At 41.1% G+C, this 17,174-nt stretch overlaps 1 protein-coding gene across 2 annotated transcripts in view; it reads right to left on the bottom strand.

Moving 5' to 3' along the window:
• LOC121444361 (bone morphogenetic protein 15-like) overlaps positions 1-5,166 on the bottom strand; it is a 36,444-nt gene extending 31,278 nt beyond the window's left edge. Inside the window, exons 1-2 of one of the 2 annotated variants that reach the window (XM_041646173.1) lie at positions 4,837-5,166; positions 405-927 (exon numbers count right to left, since the gene is read on the bottom strand). In XM_041646173.1, the coding sequence (XP_041502107.1) occupies positions 405-927; positions 4,837-5,158 (845 nt within the window). In that variant the 5' untranslated portion in view covers positions 5,159-5,166. Of the gene's footprint in view, positions 1-3; positions 928-4,836 lie in introns of those variants that run through there. The other variant, XM_041646172.1, reaches the window with a different exon arrangement.
• Positions 5,167-17,174: the final 12,008 nt, after the last annotated feature.

Consider the following 17,174-nt stretch of genomic DNA (forward strand, 5'->3'; position numbering starts at 1 on the left):
AGATCAGGGTCAGCTTTATCACCGATAATACTTTATCTTCTCTAGTTTTTTAGGAAAGCTGAGAGCTGCAACTTCACAGTTATCTACATGTACAGGACTGGGCAATCATACCCTCATATTCCTTGTACAAGATACTCCCATTTGCCTCAACCAGAAGGATACTCATGGGAAGAAACTTATAAGGGACACAGGAAGGCTGAGGTACACTGTGATTCACCAGTTCATTCACAAGGCTCTGAATGATGGCATGGTTGGGTGAATTAAGACCATAGGGTAGCACATGACTGCAGATTCCTTTACAGTAATTTGGAGTGTACAGACGGGGAGCAATGATCCAGTGATCCCAGCCTAGTTGATGGAAGCTGACTTTGTAAGGGTGGAGGGAACATTGGTTATTTACAGACCCGTCATGTTCCTGAGTATGACAAGCGACATCAGATGCAATGCTGCAGGCTTGCCGGGCACTCCGCAAGAGAGAAGATTCCCTATCAGTTAACTCCTCTTGGCCTTGTGCGAGTTTAGCCTGAATGCTCTTGTTGGTGTCATTGAAATAGAGTAGCAAGAAGGCGACATCCAAGGATGCCATGCCATGCCACTGGAACTCAAGAACCTCGCTGCCTTTTTGCTGCTCACACATGAAGTGGAGGCGAAGGACTCTCCGTCCCTTGCGATTCCAGAGTCTCTGCTGAACACAGTGTGTAATATCCATCTCTGTCCAGGCTTTAGACATGGGAGGCGGCTTGAAGGAACCCATTTCAGAAGGAAAGGACTTGGTCAGGCATTTGGGGATCCACGGCTCCACATGGCAGGAGAGATGATAATGAACTAGATGAAGCTGATGGCGGTAAACCACAGTGGCTCGGATTAGTTCATATGCTACCTGGTTTGATGCCAGAGGAAAGTCCAGGGTCTGTACATGCCAGGGACCTGCACAAACGTGAAAGAACAGGATCCACCATTAGAGTCTTGCCTCTTACCTGAACATTCCTTATAACGCCTCTAAATGTAAACTGATAGTTACCGCTAACCCTGGAATTAACTCGATATAATATCATTTATGGAGCATTTCCCAGTACCATTTAGAACATACTCAACAGTCTTCTGAGATAGTTGTTAGCACTATTTTGTAGATAATGGCAATGAGGCTTACAGAAACCATCAGAGGACACCAGGGCAAAGGCTGGGGATGAAGCTCAGCATGACCAGTCCAGGTCCTGGATCCTATGCCCTGAACTGAAAAAGAATGCATGCAACCAGCACCTGGTAAGTTTAAGATTTGAACCCAAGTCTGTTTATAGTAAATATAAATCCATCTTACTTTTGGACTATTAACAGTGAAAACAGAAATACAGAATTATTTAATGTGTATGTTGCATATATTGAAGAACAATTATATTATTAGTTGACTATTAAAGATGACTAATTAAAAAACGATCAAAACACACATATATTAAGAAAGAATTCCCATGTCTCATCACTGTACAGATGTAGCTTTAGGGGAAAAATCTAATAGTGGGTGCTATGACTACCATCATTTCAAAACCAGGAAGAATCAAGCGCTAAACAGCTGGGTGGTTACCATCTTTGTATCTCTGCCTTTCAACAACTTCAAGGACTGCTTCTGAATCTTTTCCTTCAGTTCAATCTCCCCTATTCCCTCGGATTTGACCCATTCATTTTGCAACCATGCCTTTAAATACCATTTCAATATAAACCTTGATTATATAAATAGTCTTATTTGCCAAAAAAAAAAAAAAAAAAAAAAAACCTGCCCCAGCCAGGTGGCGGTGGCACAAGCCTTTAATCTCAGCACTTGGGAGGCAGAGGCAGGTGGATCTGAGTTCGAGGCCAGCCTGGTCTACAGATCAAGTCCTAGGACAGCCAAGGCTACACAGAGAAACCCTGTCTCAAAAAACCTAAACAAACAAACGTGAATAAATAAGTAAATAAGAAAAAAACCTGCCCCAAACTGCACGCAACCTAGGCTTAAAAGCTTTAATCCAAATTGTAGTGCTGACACCCTGTGGCCAAACCATGATCGGAATATATTCTTGAAAACAAATCTGGTTCCAAAAATAAATCAGTAAATAATGTTAGCCATTCTGACAGGTGTAAGATGATATCTCAAAGTTGTTTTGATTTGCATTTCCCTAATCGCTAAGGAGGTTGAGCATGACCTTAAGTGTCTTTTGGCCATTTGAACTTCCTCTGCTGAGAATTCTCTGTTCAGTTCAGTGCCCCATTTTTTAATTGGGTTAATTAGCATTTTAAAGTCTAGTTTCCTGAGTTCTCTATAATTTTGGAGATCAGACCTTTGTCTGTTGCGGGGTTGGTGAAGATCTTCTCCCAGTCAGTAGGTTGCCTTTTTATCTTGGTGACAGTGTCCTTTGCTTTACAGAAGCTTCTCAGTTTTAGTAGGTCCCATTTATTCAATGTTGCCCTTAATGTCTGTGCTGTTGGGGTTACACATAGGAAGCGATCTCCTGTGCCCATCTCCTGTAGGGTACTTCCCACTTTCTCTTCTATCAGGTTCAATGTGTTCTGACTAATAGTAAGGTCTTTAATCCATTTGGACTTGAGTTTTGTGCATGGTGATAGATATGGGTCAGAAGGAGGGAGAACATGAGCAAAGAAGTCGGGACCACGAGGGGTGCACCCACCCACTGAGACAGTGGAGCTGATCTATTGGGAGCTCACCAAGGCCAGCTGGACTGTGACTGAAAAAGCATGGGATAAAACTAGACTCTGAGCATGGCGAACAATGAGGGCTGATGAGAAGCCAAGGACAATGGCACGGGGTTTTGAACCTACGTAATGTGCTGGCTTTGTGGGAGCCTAGCCAGTTTGGATGTTCACCTTCCTAGAAATGGACGGAGAGGGGAGGACCTAGGACTTACCACAGGGCAGGAAACCCTGACTGCTCTTTGGACTGGAGAGGGAGGGGGAGAGGAGTGGGGGGAGGGGGAGAAGGGTGGGAGGAGGGGGAGAAGGGTGGGAGGAGGGGGAGGGAAATGAGAGGCTGGGAGGAGGTGGAAACTTTTTTTTTCTCCTTTTCTCAATAAAAAAAAATGGAAAAAATAAAAAAATAAAAAAATAAAAAAAATAAGTAAATAAATAAAGAGCGAAAAGTGTCTGTCTACAGAACTCTGAACTTCTCCTTTTCCTGGTACAGGTTAAGAGTAGACTAGAATCAGACAGCACAGGGTAAAACCTTCTCTTGTGTTGGAACATCTTAGTGTGCCCATGTGTTATTCACCTAACCTTCCTTTTCCACTGAATGTGTAAGCCTGAAATTCTTCAAGGGGACAGTCACTTTCAACAAAGAAGTTCTTTTAATGTCTTGGTGTTCAAAATATTTTCAGAAGTTCCCATTCCAGCTTATGCCTAACACACCCTCAAGTTTGCAGCACTAGCCTTCCTCCTGGGGAAGGAGACCCACACTTATTTCCTCAAGTTACCCCACATTTCCCTCTAACAATTTTCCAAGAGGCCCACCCATCCACTTGCCCCACCCTGCAAAGGAACCCCACCCAAACAAACTGTCTGCTGAGGAGCTGCCCTTGCCTTTCAGACCTTGGCATCACGTGTTTCCTGAAGCAGGGTGGGGCTGCTGAGAACCTCAGTCAGGAAGGGTCTGCAAAGAACTTTTCAAGGGAAGGGATGACTCATACGTCCTGTGTGACTGAACTTGACATCTACTTCTGGATCCTTCTAAAAGACCAAATGCCAGTTGTCCCACAGTCAGCCCAGGAACCTTGCAGTTTTAGTCCTAGGCATTCTCATTCTCATTCTCTCTCTCTCTCTCTCTCTCTCTCTCTCTCTCTCTCTCTCTCTCTCTCTCTCTCTCTCTCTCTCTCTCAGTTTTCAAGACCGGGTTTCCATGTAGCTTTGGAGCCTATCCTGGAACTCGCTCTGTAGACCAGGCTGGCCTCGACCTCACAGAGATCAACCTGCTTCTGCCTCCTGAGTGCTGGGATTAAAGGCGTGCGCCACCACTGCCTGGCTAAGCATCCTCTTTTTAAGCTTCACATTACCTTGATTTGTGCAGTTTTCTAGCGCACTTAGTAATGAACCCAAATCCTTTCTCAAGGCCTGCAAGTCACTGCCTCTAATAAGTTTCAGTTCCTGCCATTTCCCACAAGGCACCAGTCCCACTAATCTTTCCCTTGTTTAAGCAGGATATGCTTGGTTTTGCCCTCTGTGGTCCTTCCTCCTAAACAGGTGCTCTCGTTTCCTCAGTTATAACGTCTTACAGACCTCGACTGAAATATCACGTCTTCAAAGCTGTTTTCCCTGAAACCCTTACAGAAAGAGGTAATTTTACTATTCACTATTCCAAGGCCCCTTCACTTGCCACAAACTGCAATTATTTAACAGCTTGCTTATTTATCTCCCCCATAAAAACATGTGTTCTATGAGAGCAGGTGTTGCATTTGTCCTGTCTGAGACCATGTAAGTTTTCCTAGCTCATTATCTTGTAGTATTCACCTTCAAAGAGCAACCAAACCACATAAATAGCCCTCTACGAGAACGCAGCTGGGTAATTTCTTAATTAGTTTAAGTGATATAACAGTTTAGAAAACACAGGGGCTCCTACTGGATTTAGTTGTCCTGCAACCCAGGAAAAATTGCTCTGTAGGACCCAAGGAAATTTTTTATGTTGTGGCTCAAATGCAAAATAGCCTTGGAGCCAGTTTTTCATAAGTTTACAACCCTTTGAAAGCCACGCTTGACTAAACAATTTGCTCACCAATCAATGACAACACACCAAGCCTCCTTTCTGTCTACACATTCCCCTCCTGTCCCTGGAAGGTTGTATGGGGCATTAGAACTCACCTCTTAGAGGCCTTACTGCATTGGCTGAGGGCTTTACCAGCCTTACCATTTTAGCTCCAATTGTGCGGTTCTCCCTAGGACGCCCATGCAGGTCAGCTGAACGCTGGTATAACTTCAGCATATACCTCAAGGGATATCCTTGGGGCCGTGGCTTCATCTCCTTGCCAGGGGCTTCTTTTGCCAGATCCAGATTCAAGGGCAACGAGAGGTCGTCAGCCAGGAGGGTTATGGAGGGCCACCCTGCCTTTGCTATTTGGACCCTGTATTCCATAAAAAATACCATTCCCCAAAAAAGAATTCTAAGAATTGTGAGAATGGCCATCTTGAAAAGCTTGCTGCTTGTCAACGGATCCCTACTCAAGTCCAAAGGACATCACTCTGACCTCTTCCACATCCTGGTTTAACAAACACCAAAGACAGGGCAGGAAATCAAAAGAAAAGCCGGCTGGCAGACCCTCCTTGCTTCCTGTGGGAGAATCTTCTGGGCCAAAGCAAGTCTCCTGACTAGGCTTCTTGGCAAGAAAACAAAGAGAAAGAAGAAGTGGGCCAAGGCAGCATGCCCTTCCCACTCTCCATTGGTGGGAACCACACAATATTTCTCAAACAGGCTGAAGGAACCTACAAGGAGAGGCCCATGCCCGGAACCTGGACTGCACCCAATCTACTAGGTTAAAAGGAAGCAGCCTTACCCTGGGTTACCACAGATTTAAAGGCAATACCTCAATCAGGCCTTAAAGAGACAGAGGCCTCTTAGTCCCATTCAATTGCTATGCTTAGAGAAGCACTTCACGTGGTTCGCTGCTGGCTTGTGGTGAATCTACCTAGGATGACTCCTGCTCAGGATGTAAAGAAAGAAAGAAAGAAAGAAATGAGACAGAAAAAAAGAAAGAGGAGGTTTACTCAAACACGAACTCTCTGGGGCTAAGGTCTCAAAGGTGCTTCAAGAGGTCCCTCTAAACTCTAGAATACGAAATCACTGTGTGAGTGTGCTTCTTGAGCTTGAGGAAGAGTCCTTGCCGGGGCTCCTCCATTCAGGCTCGACATTGGAGTCAGCTGCTCAGGTTCTACTTGCCTGAGTATCATTCCTGAGGATTCCGCTATTATGGGTCTGGAATGTGAGCAGGCCACAAGAATTTTTTTTTATCAGTTCACAGGTGATTGTAATATGTATTTAAGTTTGAGAAGTCCAACTTGGAACTTTCTGGTTTACCATAGGAGGTGGTGAGTAGGTTTCCCCTGAGAAACCCAAAGCAATGGAAGATGAATTTGGGTGAGTTTATCTGACCTAGGTGCCTAATGGGAGGCAACAGGCCTAGGCCGTTGGTTTAAGCTTCCCTGGGCAACAGCTCTGTTTAAAGGGACGATAGGTTACGAACGTGCTCTCGCCCAGGTTGGTTGGACATTTGGTGAGAACATGAGGCATAAGGTCAAGATCTAAGTGTGGTGAGTGAGGCCTGATATGTGGGAGGCACCTACCTCATAATGTGGCTGTCTGCAAACAGACATTATCATGCAAGAAGCATGGGCTTTGGGTTTTTGCTTTTTTGTTTGTTTGTTTGTTTGTTTGTTTGTTTGTTTGTTTGAGTTTTACATGCCAGATTGCAGAGGTCTCATTGTTTTTGAAACCTCCTGTGTCATGAATTCATAGAGCATATGTCCCAGCATTGTTGGCTTCCTCCTCAAATGTGCTTTTCTCTCGGTGGAGCAGGCTGGACCTTCAGTCGAACACAGGTTCTTTGGCTTTCTACTTAAACTTATTCTTTTTTTTTCTGGACAGCATACAAAATAATGGGTTTTATTATGTCATCTCATAGTTGTGTATTACTGCACTTTGTTCATACACACCCCCAAGCATACTCTCTTCCCCCCGGAAATAGCCTGCCCTAGGCTATTATGTCATGGAGAAGATGTGATGTCTGTTTTTCCATTTTCCCTCATTATCCTATCTTGTCTCCCTGCTTCTTCATCTCTTTCCATATGTTACATAGGAGAAAAAATTGATATTAAAGTTTGGCTTATGTCTCTTACTATGATGGTCTCTGCTTCAATCTATTTTCCTCCAGATGACATATTTTGCTCTTCTTTATCTTTTTAAAAGAAGACTCATTTTAAATGATGCTATGTACTAGTGATACAGGGGCTCATGGAGACCAGAAGAGAAAGTACAGGAGGTTATGAAACCCCCGCATTGTTGCTGGGGATTGAATTGGATTCCTCAGGAGGGGTGGTGCACGATATTAAGTGCTAAGTTCTTTCCAGTTTCACTATTGTTCTTCTTTAAGGCCAAATAAAACCTGCGTGTGCGTGTTCTCACAGGTATATCGCATTTTCTTCATTATTCAGCTGTTAATGGACATCTGCAGCTTCTATTCCTGCTTATTTAGTTTTCTTCAGAAATTTCAAGAACTAACCTTGGCTTTCACGGTGCTGGATATGTGCAGCATGCAAATTAATTTTTCTTGGCAATAATCTAGCCCTTAACATGCCTGTTTACAGGAATGCCTCTATGCAATGGGGTGGCACTGTAGGCTTTTCTCCTTTTGCCATGGTAACCTTTGTGAGGCGTCCTTTGTAACAGCACCCAATTCTTCCACTCTCTATATTATCACCTTTCTTTTATATTTCCAATGGCAATCTCCAGGCCCACCACTTGTTAGCTTGTATTGGGCAATTTACACAGTTTCTCTTTGCCTGCAATTTCCTCATAGAAATCATCTTCTCAATTTTTCTAAGAGGTAAACTGAAATATTGTGAGGACTGATGGAATTAATGCATGCAAAACCCTTATGAGAGTGTTACTCTGGAACAAAGTAAGCACCGAGTGTAGGTTGGTTTTTATTATCAGTGTTCTATGCTGCATGCCTGGTAAAGCTGGGGCTTAGCTTGATGGATTTATCCCAGCTTCACAGACTGTAGAGAGTCAGCCAACAAGCCCCCTCAGCCCACGGCCTCCTCCCAGTCTCCCCTCTCATTTTCTTTCTGTGGGATGAGAACTGAATTTGGGGTTTACATCCCAGGTCGTCTTTTATTTGTGAGACAGGATCTCACTAAGTTGCTCACGCTTACCTGAAACTGACTCTGTGACCCAGGCATGCCTTGAACTTGTGGTCCCTCATGCTTTAGTCTACTTCGTAGCTAGGATTACAGATCTGCGCCACTAGTCCTGGCCTCCTCGCTGTCTAAACCACTTCTCTGTCTTCCTAATATTGTCTTTGCTATTTGACTCTTGCCTTCAACTAAACTATGTATCTTATATTGTGTTCTATATAATAATACAGTGAGGCCAACTAGCAACTGTTCGTGTAAGGGCTTTGATCATGATTTTCTTAGATATTAAAGCAAGTTTATTAATAATTATCAATGTTTGTAATTTCAAATATGTCTAAACCTAGAAATTTACAGAAAATCAGTATAATCTTTAAATTATCTGATCAATAATTTGTACAATTATTTATAACTACCATGACCTAACTTTGTAAACACATAGCTATGTTCAAAGCATCCCTGCCACAAGCCATAGTGTCTCACCTAAGTTCCCAGGTTGGCCCTATGAATATTCATGCCTTTCCCTTCAAAACAGCTGGCATTGTAAGTTTTTGCCACCCGGCCCAGACCAGTGTTCTTCTTTTCAGCAAAAGACCCTCAAACCACCCTCCTTCTTGTCATTTGAATGGAAAGGAAGGAATTTGACCTGACGGCTTTTCTAGAAACGCACCCTGGTGACTCAATGCATGCTACTGCCCCAAATGCCCAGAAGAGGGCACCAACTGTCTTTATAGCCCTACACTTCTTGGAGGTGAGGGTGGCTATTGTGCGTGAGTGGAAGAGATCTACTAATGGATATTCACCAGTCCACTCCACGTGAGAAAAGTCTAACTGTATAAATGGGACCATTTAGGAGGTGATGATTAACTCAACGAAAGGGGTTCTTCACACAGCAAAATGATCACTGTAAGATGTTCTAAGCAGCAAGAATCCTTAATGAGCACTGTGGGTTCATTTTTTTCAAACTATACGTGTGTCGGGCACATTAGTAAAAAGCCTGAGACTTATAAAGAGTAGATTTGTATCCAATTTCTGGGAACGAGGCTATAATAACCAGTGTCCATGTATGATGGCACCCTTTCTTTGCACAATTATAATTTATTATAAATATCAAACAAGTACCTTGTATGAATTAAAAATATGGGAAGACACCTTGGATTCAAATTCCGGCTTTACTGCTTAACTTGCTTGAATATTTTTAAAACAATTGACTTAGTCTCTCTGTCTTACTTCCTCATCTAACACTAAAGCTAATAACAGCGCGACTTTAGAGGCTGCTTGTGAGGGTGGATTCATATAAGTCACAAGCATGCTGTGTGCTAGAGACTATTCCCAGCTCTGAGAGCACAGGAACAAACCAGACAAGTGCTCTATCTGCAGCGTTCTCAGGCAGCAAGCAAAGCACTGGGGGCAGCTGGGAGATGCCAATATTGAAGAGTTTCTCTATCAAGAAGCTAGCACCTGGATATAATATATAGGAAACGCCGTGACTTTTCGTCTGATTACTGCTTTGATTCCTTGGGAAAGGATTACTTAAAATTTAAAACTCCATTCCAAACCAAGCAGTATTGTATGCTTTACAAAAATATGTATTAATTTGGGACTGGGCTACATCCCTTTATATAATCATGTAAATGTGGTCAATTAAATACCAGTTTCATTTACAGATGTAAAGCTTGAGAATAAGAAAGGGTCACATGCTCGAGGAATGGATCTGCTAAGATTGGACTTTTGGGAGGCTGATTTCAAGTCTCTACTCCTTGAAACTCATGATACGTTAGAATCTGGTAATGTGCATTTAAGCATAAGGTAACATAGCTTCCCTATAAAGCAGTACCACAGAGATTCCTAAACATGAAGCTAAGACGTAAACTCTGTGAAGTCCAATACTGTACATACCAATTTACCTTTGTATGCGCTTAGTAAAATTTTTGTAAATAGGTCTCTGGACAAATTCTTGTGGAAAAGGTAAATTATTCTCAGGGAAAGCTCTTGAGTTTTGAGGTAGAGAAAGCAGAAGGAAATTATTTCTGGTATGAAGAACTCTTTGTGACCTTCGCCATCTCTAAAGGTTCTAGAAGCCCCACAGAAAGCAAGCACTCCTGTTCCATGAATGTATGAAAAATAATAAAAATGTGTCACCGATCCCAGGAGAAGGAAATAGATATTGCGCCATCCTTCTTAGCCCAAAGACCACATTCTTTTTTTTTTTTAATTTTTTATTGAGTTCTACGTTTTTCTCTGCTCCCCTTCCTGCCTCTCCCCTTCCACCTTCAACCCTCCCCCAAGGTCCCCATGCTCCCAATTTACTCAGGAGATCTTGTCTTTTTCTACTTTCCATGTAGGTTGATCCATGTATGTCTCTCTTAGGGTCCTCTTCGTTGTCTGTGTTTGTGAATTGTAGGCTGGTTTTTCTTTGCCTTATGGAAGACCACATCTTAGTAAAGTATAGTAGGGTTGAGACCTTGTGGGCATATTCCCATCCACTTTGATATGTCTATTGTTGGCATCCTTGTTCATCTCTCTAAAGAAAAAAATGTAGGCTCCTCAAGGACTCAGTAGTCAGTATCAAATCTATAATAAAGTCGCCTGTCTTTCTCTATATATCCAATATCAAGTTTGGTGTTAAAAAGGAAAAGACCTTGAGCTTAGATTTAACTAAAGCTCTTGGGACCAATAGCATAAGTGCAAGGCATTTTGAATGGTCACTTCCTTGTTGTAGACAAATCCTTGACTCGGCTCTACTGAGTTAGATAAAGCTGAAGATGCCTCTATCTTGCCTTTTGCTTCCTGTGACTGTAACAAAATTGAGAAACTGTTGTTTCTCTTTCACCGACCCTAAGTGTTCCCTTCACCTACTACTCTGGCAAAAAACTTCCTGTAAGACACGCATAGACCTTGGAGCCAGATTATCTGGAACATAACCACGAAGTTTCATGACGTTTGGAGTCAGAGGTCCCTTATCTCAGCTTTTCAATCTTGGACTCTGAGGTTTAGCTGTAATGAAGGCTCAACCCACCCAACACGCACACACACGCACATACACGCACGCACACACACGCACACACACGCACATACACGCAGACACATGCACACACACGCACATACATGCACATACATTGTAACTGAAAGTTGAAGAAGAAAACAAACTTATCAATAACTGAATTCGCTCCAGATAAATTAGTTTTGTAGACTTGAAGACAAACTAAAACTTCAGACAAATCTCTAAGTAGACTTAAAATCTTTTAGATTCTCAGAAGACAACATTTTATTGTGCTTTTCTTTTTTTCTATTTCTGGTATTTTTTCCCCTGTGGAAATCTTAAAGAGAAACCTGAGGACAAATTGAGAACAAGGAAGTATGCTACTTATTTGCATTATGGAAAATGGAAATAAGAATGTAGCTGAGATCTTCTTAGTTGTCAATCCTCCAGAGTATGTTCTCAGCAGACACTAAAGTTGACCTCCAAACTCAGAACAGCATTCTCCTTTAACATTCCCCTTTAATTAATGCTTTAGAAAAAAATATGCCCACTCATTCACTGAATGAATTTTTATTAACTGCTATGTGTCAATTTTCTCTGTTGGGGACACAGACAAGAACAGAATAAATAGTGTTTCTGTCCTTGTGTAGTTAACAGTCAGGGCCATGAAGACAGTATATAAATGATCTCAAAATGGAGAGATGGCTCAGTGGTTAAGATAATGTGTTTCTCTTCCAGAGGACCCAAGTTCCATTTCAAAAATAATTAAATCTTTAAAATTATCCTAAAGCAGTGTGCAGGAAATTCATGGGTTGTTATAAGGGACCTCTGACTCCAAATGTCATGAAACTCCGTGGTTATGTTCCAGATAATCTGGCTCTGAGGTCCATGTGTGTCTTACAAGAAGTTCTTTGCCAGAGTAGTAGGTGAAGGGACCACTTAGGGTCTGTGAAAGAGAAACAACAGTTTCTCGATTTTGTTTCAGTCATAGGAAGCAAAAGGCAAGATAGAGGCATCTTCAGCTTTCTCTACCATCAGGCAGCAGAGGAGGGAACTAGTATGGAAGACACAATTTAGGCAGATGAGTCTAGGACACTTCACCAAAAAACTTGATATGTAAGCTAAGATATGAAAGTTATGTAGAAACTCCGAAGATGAAGACTTTAGAAAAAGAATGTTACAGACAGATGATATAACAACAGAAAGACTCTGAAACAAAAAAAAAAAAACTTGGAATCCCAAGAAGAAAGAAGACAAGTTTGGCATGAGTCTAGGACACATGTGTCAAGGCTGGGAAGTACAGTAGGGATCAGATTATGGAAAACAAAACTTCAAAATAATCGTGTTTTGTTATGCTGTAATGGAAGATGAGTAGTCCCTGTTAGTGTTCCAGATCAATTAGAAAATACATGTGGACAGAAAATGAGAGAATTCGTTTGATCAGGGACATGATGATGGCTTCAAGAGCATGATAGATGGGGGATTATAGATACCATTTCGAAGCTTGGAAGAGAAGTTGTTTCCATATAGATGTGGATTGAAGACATGGACATTGTTGGGTTCACATTGAGAAAGTACAGAGTGGGAAAATGAGAAGGCCTTGGGTGAAAGTCTAAACAGGTCTAACTTTTATTGCTATCAGGTTTCTCTAGGTATCAGTCTAGCTTCAATTTGTGATACTCCTGCCTGAGCCTCCAATGTACCCAGGATTATAAGTATTTGTCTTCATACTTGACTTATTCTACCATTTTATTTTTTCATTGTGTGTGAATGGCACATGTACATGATCATGTGAATATGTGCATACATGCATGTAGGTACTTATTTGTGTGTGTGTTGAATAGGACAGAGGTCAATGTCGCATGTCTCCTCATTGCTCTCCATCTTATTTTCGAGACACGGTTGATCACTGAACCTGGTGATAGTCTGACTGGCCCCACCTGTCTTTACCTTTCCAGTTACAGACATAAACCACTGCACTCCTCTTTATGTAGGTGTGTGGCAAGGTACTTTACTGACTAAGGCATTGCCTCAGCCCCTAATTATACCATATTAGATAAAGGAAGAGGGTCATAGGGTCATAAAGGAGAAAAGTCAGGAGAGTGTTGAACCCAGAAGCTATAATAAAACAGTGGTTGCTAAAGAAATAGTTAACGGATCAACTGCGTACAGAAGTAAATAACTACTGATAATTGTACTTAGCATTGAGAGCATTGATCATCTAAAATAAGGATGTATTTGTTAATATGATGGTTACAATTATCTGATAAGCTTTTTTCAGTAACTTTAATAGCCTTTCACTTTGATGATATCTAAATGGTGTCCTTAGTTTTATATGACATCATCACTGTGACGACTGAAATACCCTATTTTTTTTTAAAAAAATCTAGTTATTTCACAGTCCTACTTAACATATTCAATTGTCCTCGTTTATCTTCAAGATATCGTTGCAAACTCCTCAAAATAGCAAACAAGGCCCTTTCAAATATGGCCCATAACTACCTCTTTGGTCTCATTTTACAGTTGTATCCTGCAATATATTCAAGTCAAAGTTAACAGTCTTTGAACTAACCAAGATTTCCTTTAATCCTTCTCTCTCCATTGTTTCTCTTGCTGTTCATTTTTCTTCAATGTCTTTAGTTAATATGATCAACAAAATTTGCTAAAAATGTAAATGAGATTACCTCCATTTCTTGGAATATTTTGAGAGGTGCTTTTGTGATTATACAGGGTAGTGATATGGAAGTTTATTTTGAAAATCTGAAGAACAATATTTTGGTTTTCATCTCTATATTTTAGTTCTTTGTAGATATGTTGTGTATTCTGATTATATTTAGCCTAATTACTCTATGCTGTCTCTCCTCCTCTCCCTCTGAACCCCTTCTTATTTTTCTCACCAAGTTTCCCAATGGCTATGCCATTTGAGAAAAATGACACCCCTTCCTCTAATAACTTTTAACAAACAACCATTAGCTTCTTATCAATGTCCAGGACCTCATGGATGCCTTGTCTGTTCATGATGAACGATAGAGTATGGGTATCTGTAGTTGATATATGCTCATGTTTGCAATTCCAATATCATATCTAGATGACAGAGTCTCATGGCACTCTTACCCATTCTTTGACTCCTAAATTCTTTCTGTTCTTTCTTCTATGATGTTTCCTAGTGGTTGGGGGTAAAGGTGATAAAGATGTCCCTTTTAAGACTGAATGTTCATTAATTACTTATTCTCAGCACTTTGACCATATATGAGTCTATATTAACCATAATCTTTTGCAAAAGGGAGCTCCACTGACCTAAGATGAGAGCCACAGTAGTCTATGGATATAAACACAAATATTTAGAAAGCAGCTTGACAATATATTCACTTTAGGAAACAACAGTAGTGTTTTCCTCCCTTGGGCCAAGGCCTTCTTCACATCGCTTTTGCCAGGTTTATGGTATCAGGTGTGCAATCTCTCTCATGTAGCAAGCCTCCAACCCAATCACAAAGTGGTTAGTTATCCTCACTGAAGAACCGGAGTGTTCACAGAATCACTGAGGTCCTCCCTGCACTGTACCATCACTCCTGCTACCATGTACTTAGACCTTACTTCATAAGCGTTTTCTTTTCTTGATCAAGAGATTCTCCTGATAGAGACTGAGCTGAGTGTTCAAGACACAGAAACTAGAACTGAGAAGCAGCAGGTGGCAAATAGCTAACAGTATCAATTTGCTCAGACCTGATGTTAACCACTGGAGCAAATGCTGGCCAATCTAATGCTGTGCTAGTGCAGGCAGAAGGCTGATTTGCAGCCTAAAACAAACTTGGAGAAATTTTAATCATCCTATTCTGTCTATAAAGGAATTAAAATCACTTATACTCCTTATCATAGACTTGATGTAAAGAAATAAGTGAAACCAAGTAGGGGAGGAAGTTCAGATGGATTCTGGAGATAGGTTACCTCCCTTTGATGGTAATGAAGGAAGGCAGATGAATTAGGGTCCTCAAGCAGAGCCAAGTTCATGAAACAACTGGCCCCAGAGAAGTCCCAGGCTTTTCATAGCACCTATGGAGGGATGGGGGAAGGTCTGGCTCACAGGTTTCATAAACCTGGTAAGCAAGCCAAGAAAAATTCCACGTCTGGCAGTCCCTTTTAGGCCTAGCCAGAAGGAGATCAAAACCACAGTCTTGTGGGTGTGCTCTGGTCTGGCTATGGTTAGTGTTTTTTAGATTGCATATCTCAAGTCAAAAGACTGACTCTTTTATAAGGGCCTGGGATATAGAAAGTATACAATTCAAATCTCACTATCTTTTCTCTTTGATTCTACATGACCTCTCAACTACTAAACAGATTATCTAATAGTCAGTTTGGGTTTTGATGTTGTTAAGGGGCTGGTGATAGAACCTAAGTCTTTGTGTTTGCTAGGCTAGTCCTCTAACACTGAACTACAGCTCCACGCCACTGGCCAATGTCAACAGCTCTTGTTGCCATTACTGTTTGGTTTTGTTTTTAGGAAAGAAGAAATTAAAAGATTGGTTAGGAAACAAAGCGCAATAGAATAGGATACAAACAAGTACTATTGCCTTGTTTAAATAAATCATGTCCCATAAACTTTGTTAAGGGGAAGTTAAGGGAAAATGGACTCTGGCACACTTTATTCACATTCTACCATTGCTGAGATACTAGCTGTGTGCCCTTGGAAACGTTCTTTGCTGGGTCTGAGTTTCTTTACCAGTAACATAAAGCTAATGGGAGTCAGTTTCATTCCTATAAGAATTAAAGTCCATGGAAAAGTCATTCATTAAAGCAAATTCATTTCTTCATTTGTGGGAACTTATAGGGTCCTAGGTAAAACATATTTGGATGGACAAGGATGTTGAAATACTAGTGTTTGAGTTTGGCAAAACAAATTGGTAAGTACATCTTATAGGTGGAATATGGGGCAGGTTCACTAGATAGAAATACATTTTTGTGTAGCTCCTAAATGGATAAGCTGAGTTTGTGGGAAAATGTCATTCAGCAAGAAAACAGGGCCTGTAATAGGGAAGATGTTATTGAATGACAAAATGACCTTTATTAACATAGTCTGGGTTTCTTATCCTACTGTGCCCAATTTTGAAGAGAGAGAGAGAGAGAGAGAGAGAGAGAGAGAGAGAGAGAGAGAGAGAGAAAGAGCAAAGAGGAACTCTAGAAAAGCACTGTAAAGGTATGTGTGGTGGTATACATCTATAATCACACAATCCCAGCACTGGAGAGGAGGTAGATGGTTGGAGAAATCAGAGCTAGGCCAGTTCAATCTACATGAGACACTGTCAAAAACCCCATCACTGTGGAAGTACTCTAGAAAGATGTGCTGTGTTGCAGAAATGGTAAGATTTGCTTTTAATTTGTAGGACTGGAGACTAGAATTCATAGCTACCTTTTTCAAGAGTAGAATTAGGTTACATGATAGATCCAATTGCTTTGTGTCAGCCAAGTTAGATACTGAGAACATGCTTTCATATTGTGTGGCAGGAGCAGAGCTTGCAGGATTGGAAAATCATATTTACCATGAAATCATGTGATATTTACATTGTTTAGTCACCTATACAAGATACTTTACAGTCATTTTTACATGCTTTTTAATGAATATTTCTAACCCTGGGTGATATAATTCTATCTCCCTTTTTACCAACAAATGTTTAGCTTCCTAATTAGATTTTAACTGCCTCTTGCTCTTGCCGTTCAACCTCTCCTGTTATTTCAGGGGATTCAGTGATCTCCACATGGCCTAAACCTGTCTGCTTCCTTCTTGCTCTTATAACATTTCTTCTGGTTCCTCCTTTGAAACACTTTTCCCTCTAGACTCCTATGAACCAACACACACCAGGCTCTCATTACCTTTCTAACAACCCCTTCTTTTCCTGTCAAGACTGCATTCCCTTTTAACCCATGCCAAGCACGCCATCCTCATGTTTCTCCAATTCTCTTGTCTCCCCATATATTCCTTCTTTGCCACCTCATCCTCACAATATGGACCATCCTTCGAAGAACGTTTTTCAAAAATGTATCTCAGTCTCAATCTCCAATTATTGTTTCTTACCACCATTATTGTCTTTACCACTCTTCAGCCTAGAGTCCCAACTCCCTTCTCTCCTTTATACTTTGTATTTACTCTCCAGATCCTATGGATTTTACACTTCCCCAGTATCTTCAACCTGTTGACCCTTTGCATCTTCTATCATCACTAGAATTGTGGTGCTCACCACTTCTCCTGGAGCAATTATAAAGACCTCTTTATACATTTTGTTATTCCTAAACAACTCAGTCCTCCAATAAATATGTA

This window comes from Microtus oregoni, unplaced genomic scaffold (genome assembly GCF_018167655.1).
Source record: "Microtus oregoni isolate MIOR12 unplaced genomic scaffold, Mior012 000121F_002, whole genome shotgun sequence".
Classification (NCBI taxonomy): Eukaryota; Metazoa; Chordata; class Mammalia; order Rodentia; family Cricetidae; genus Microtus; species Microtus oregoni.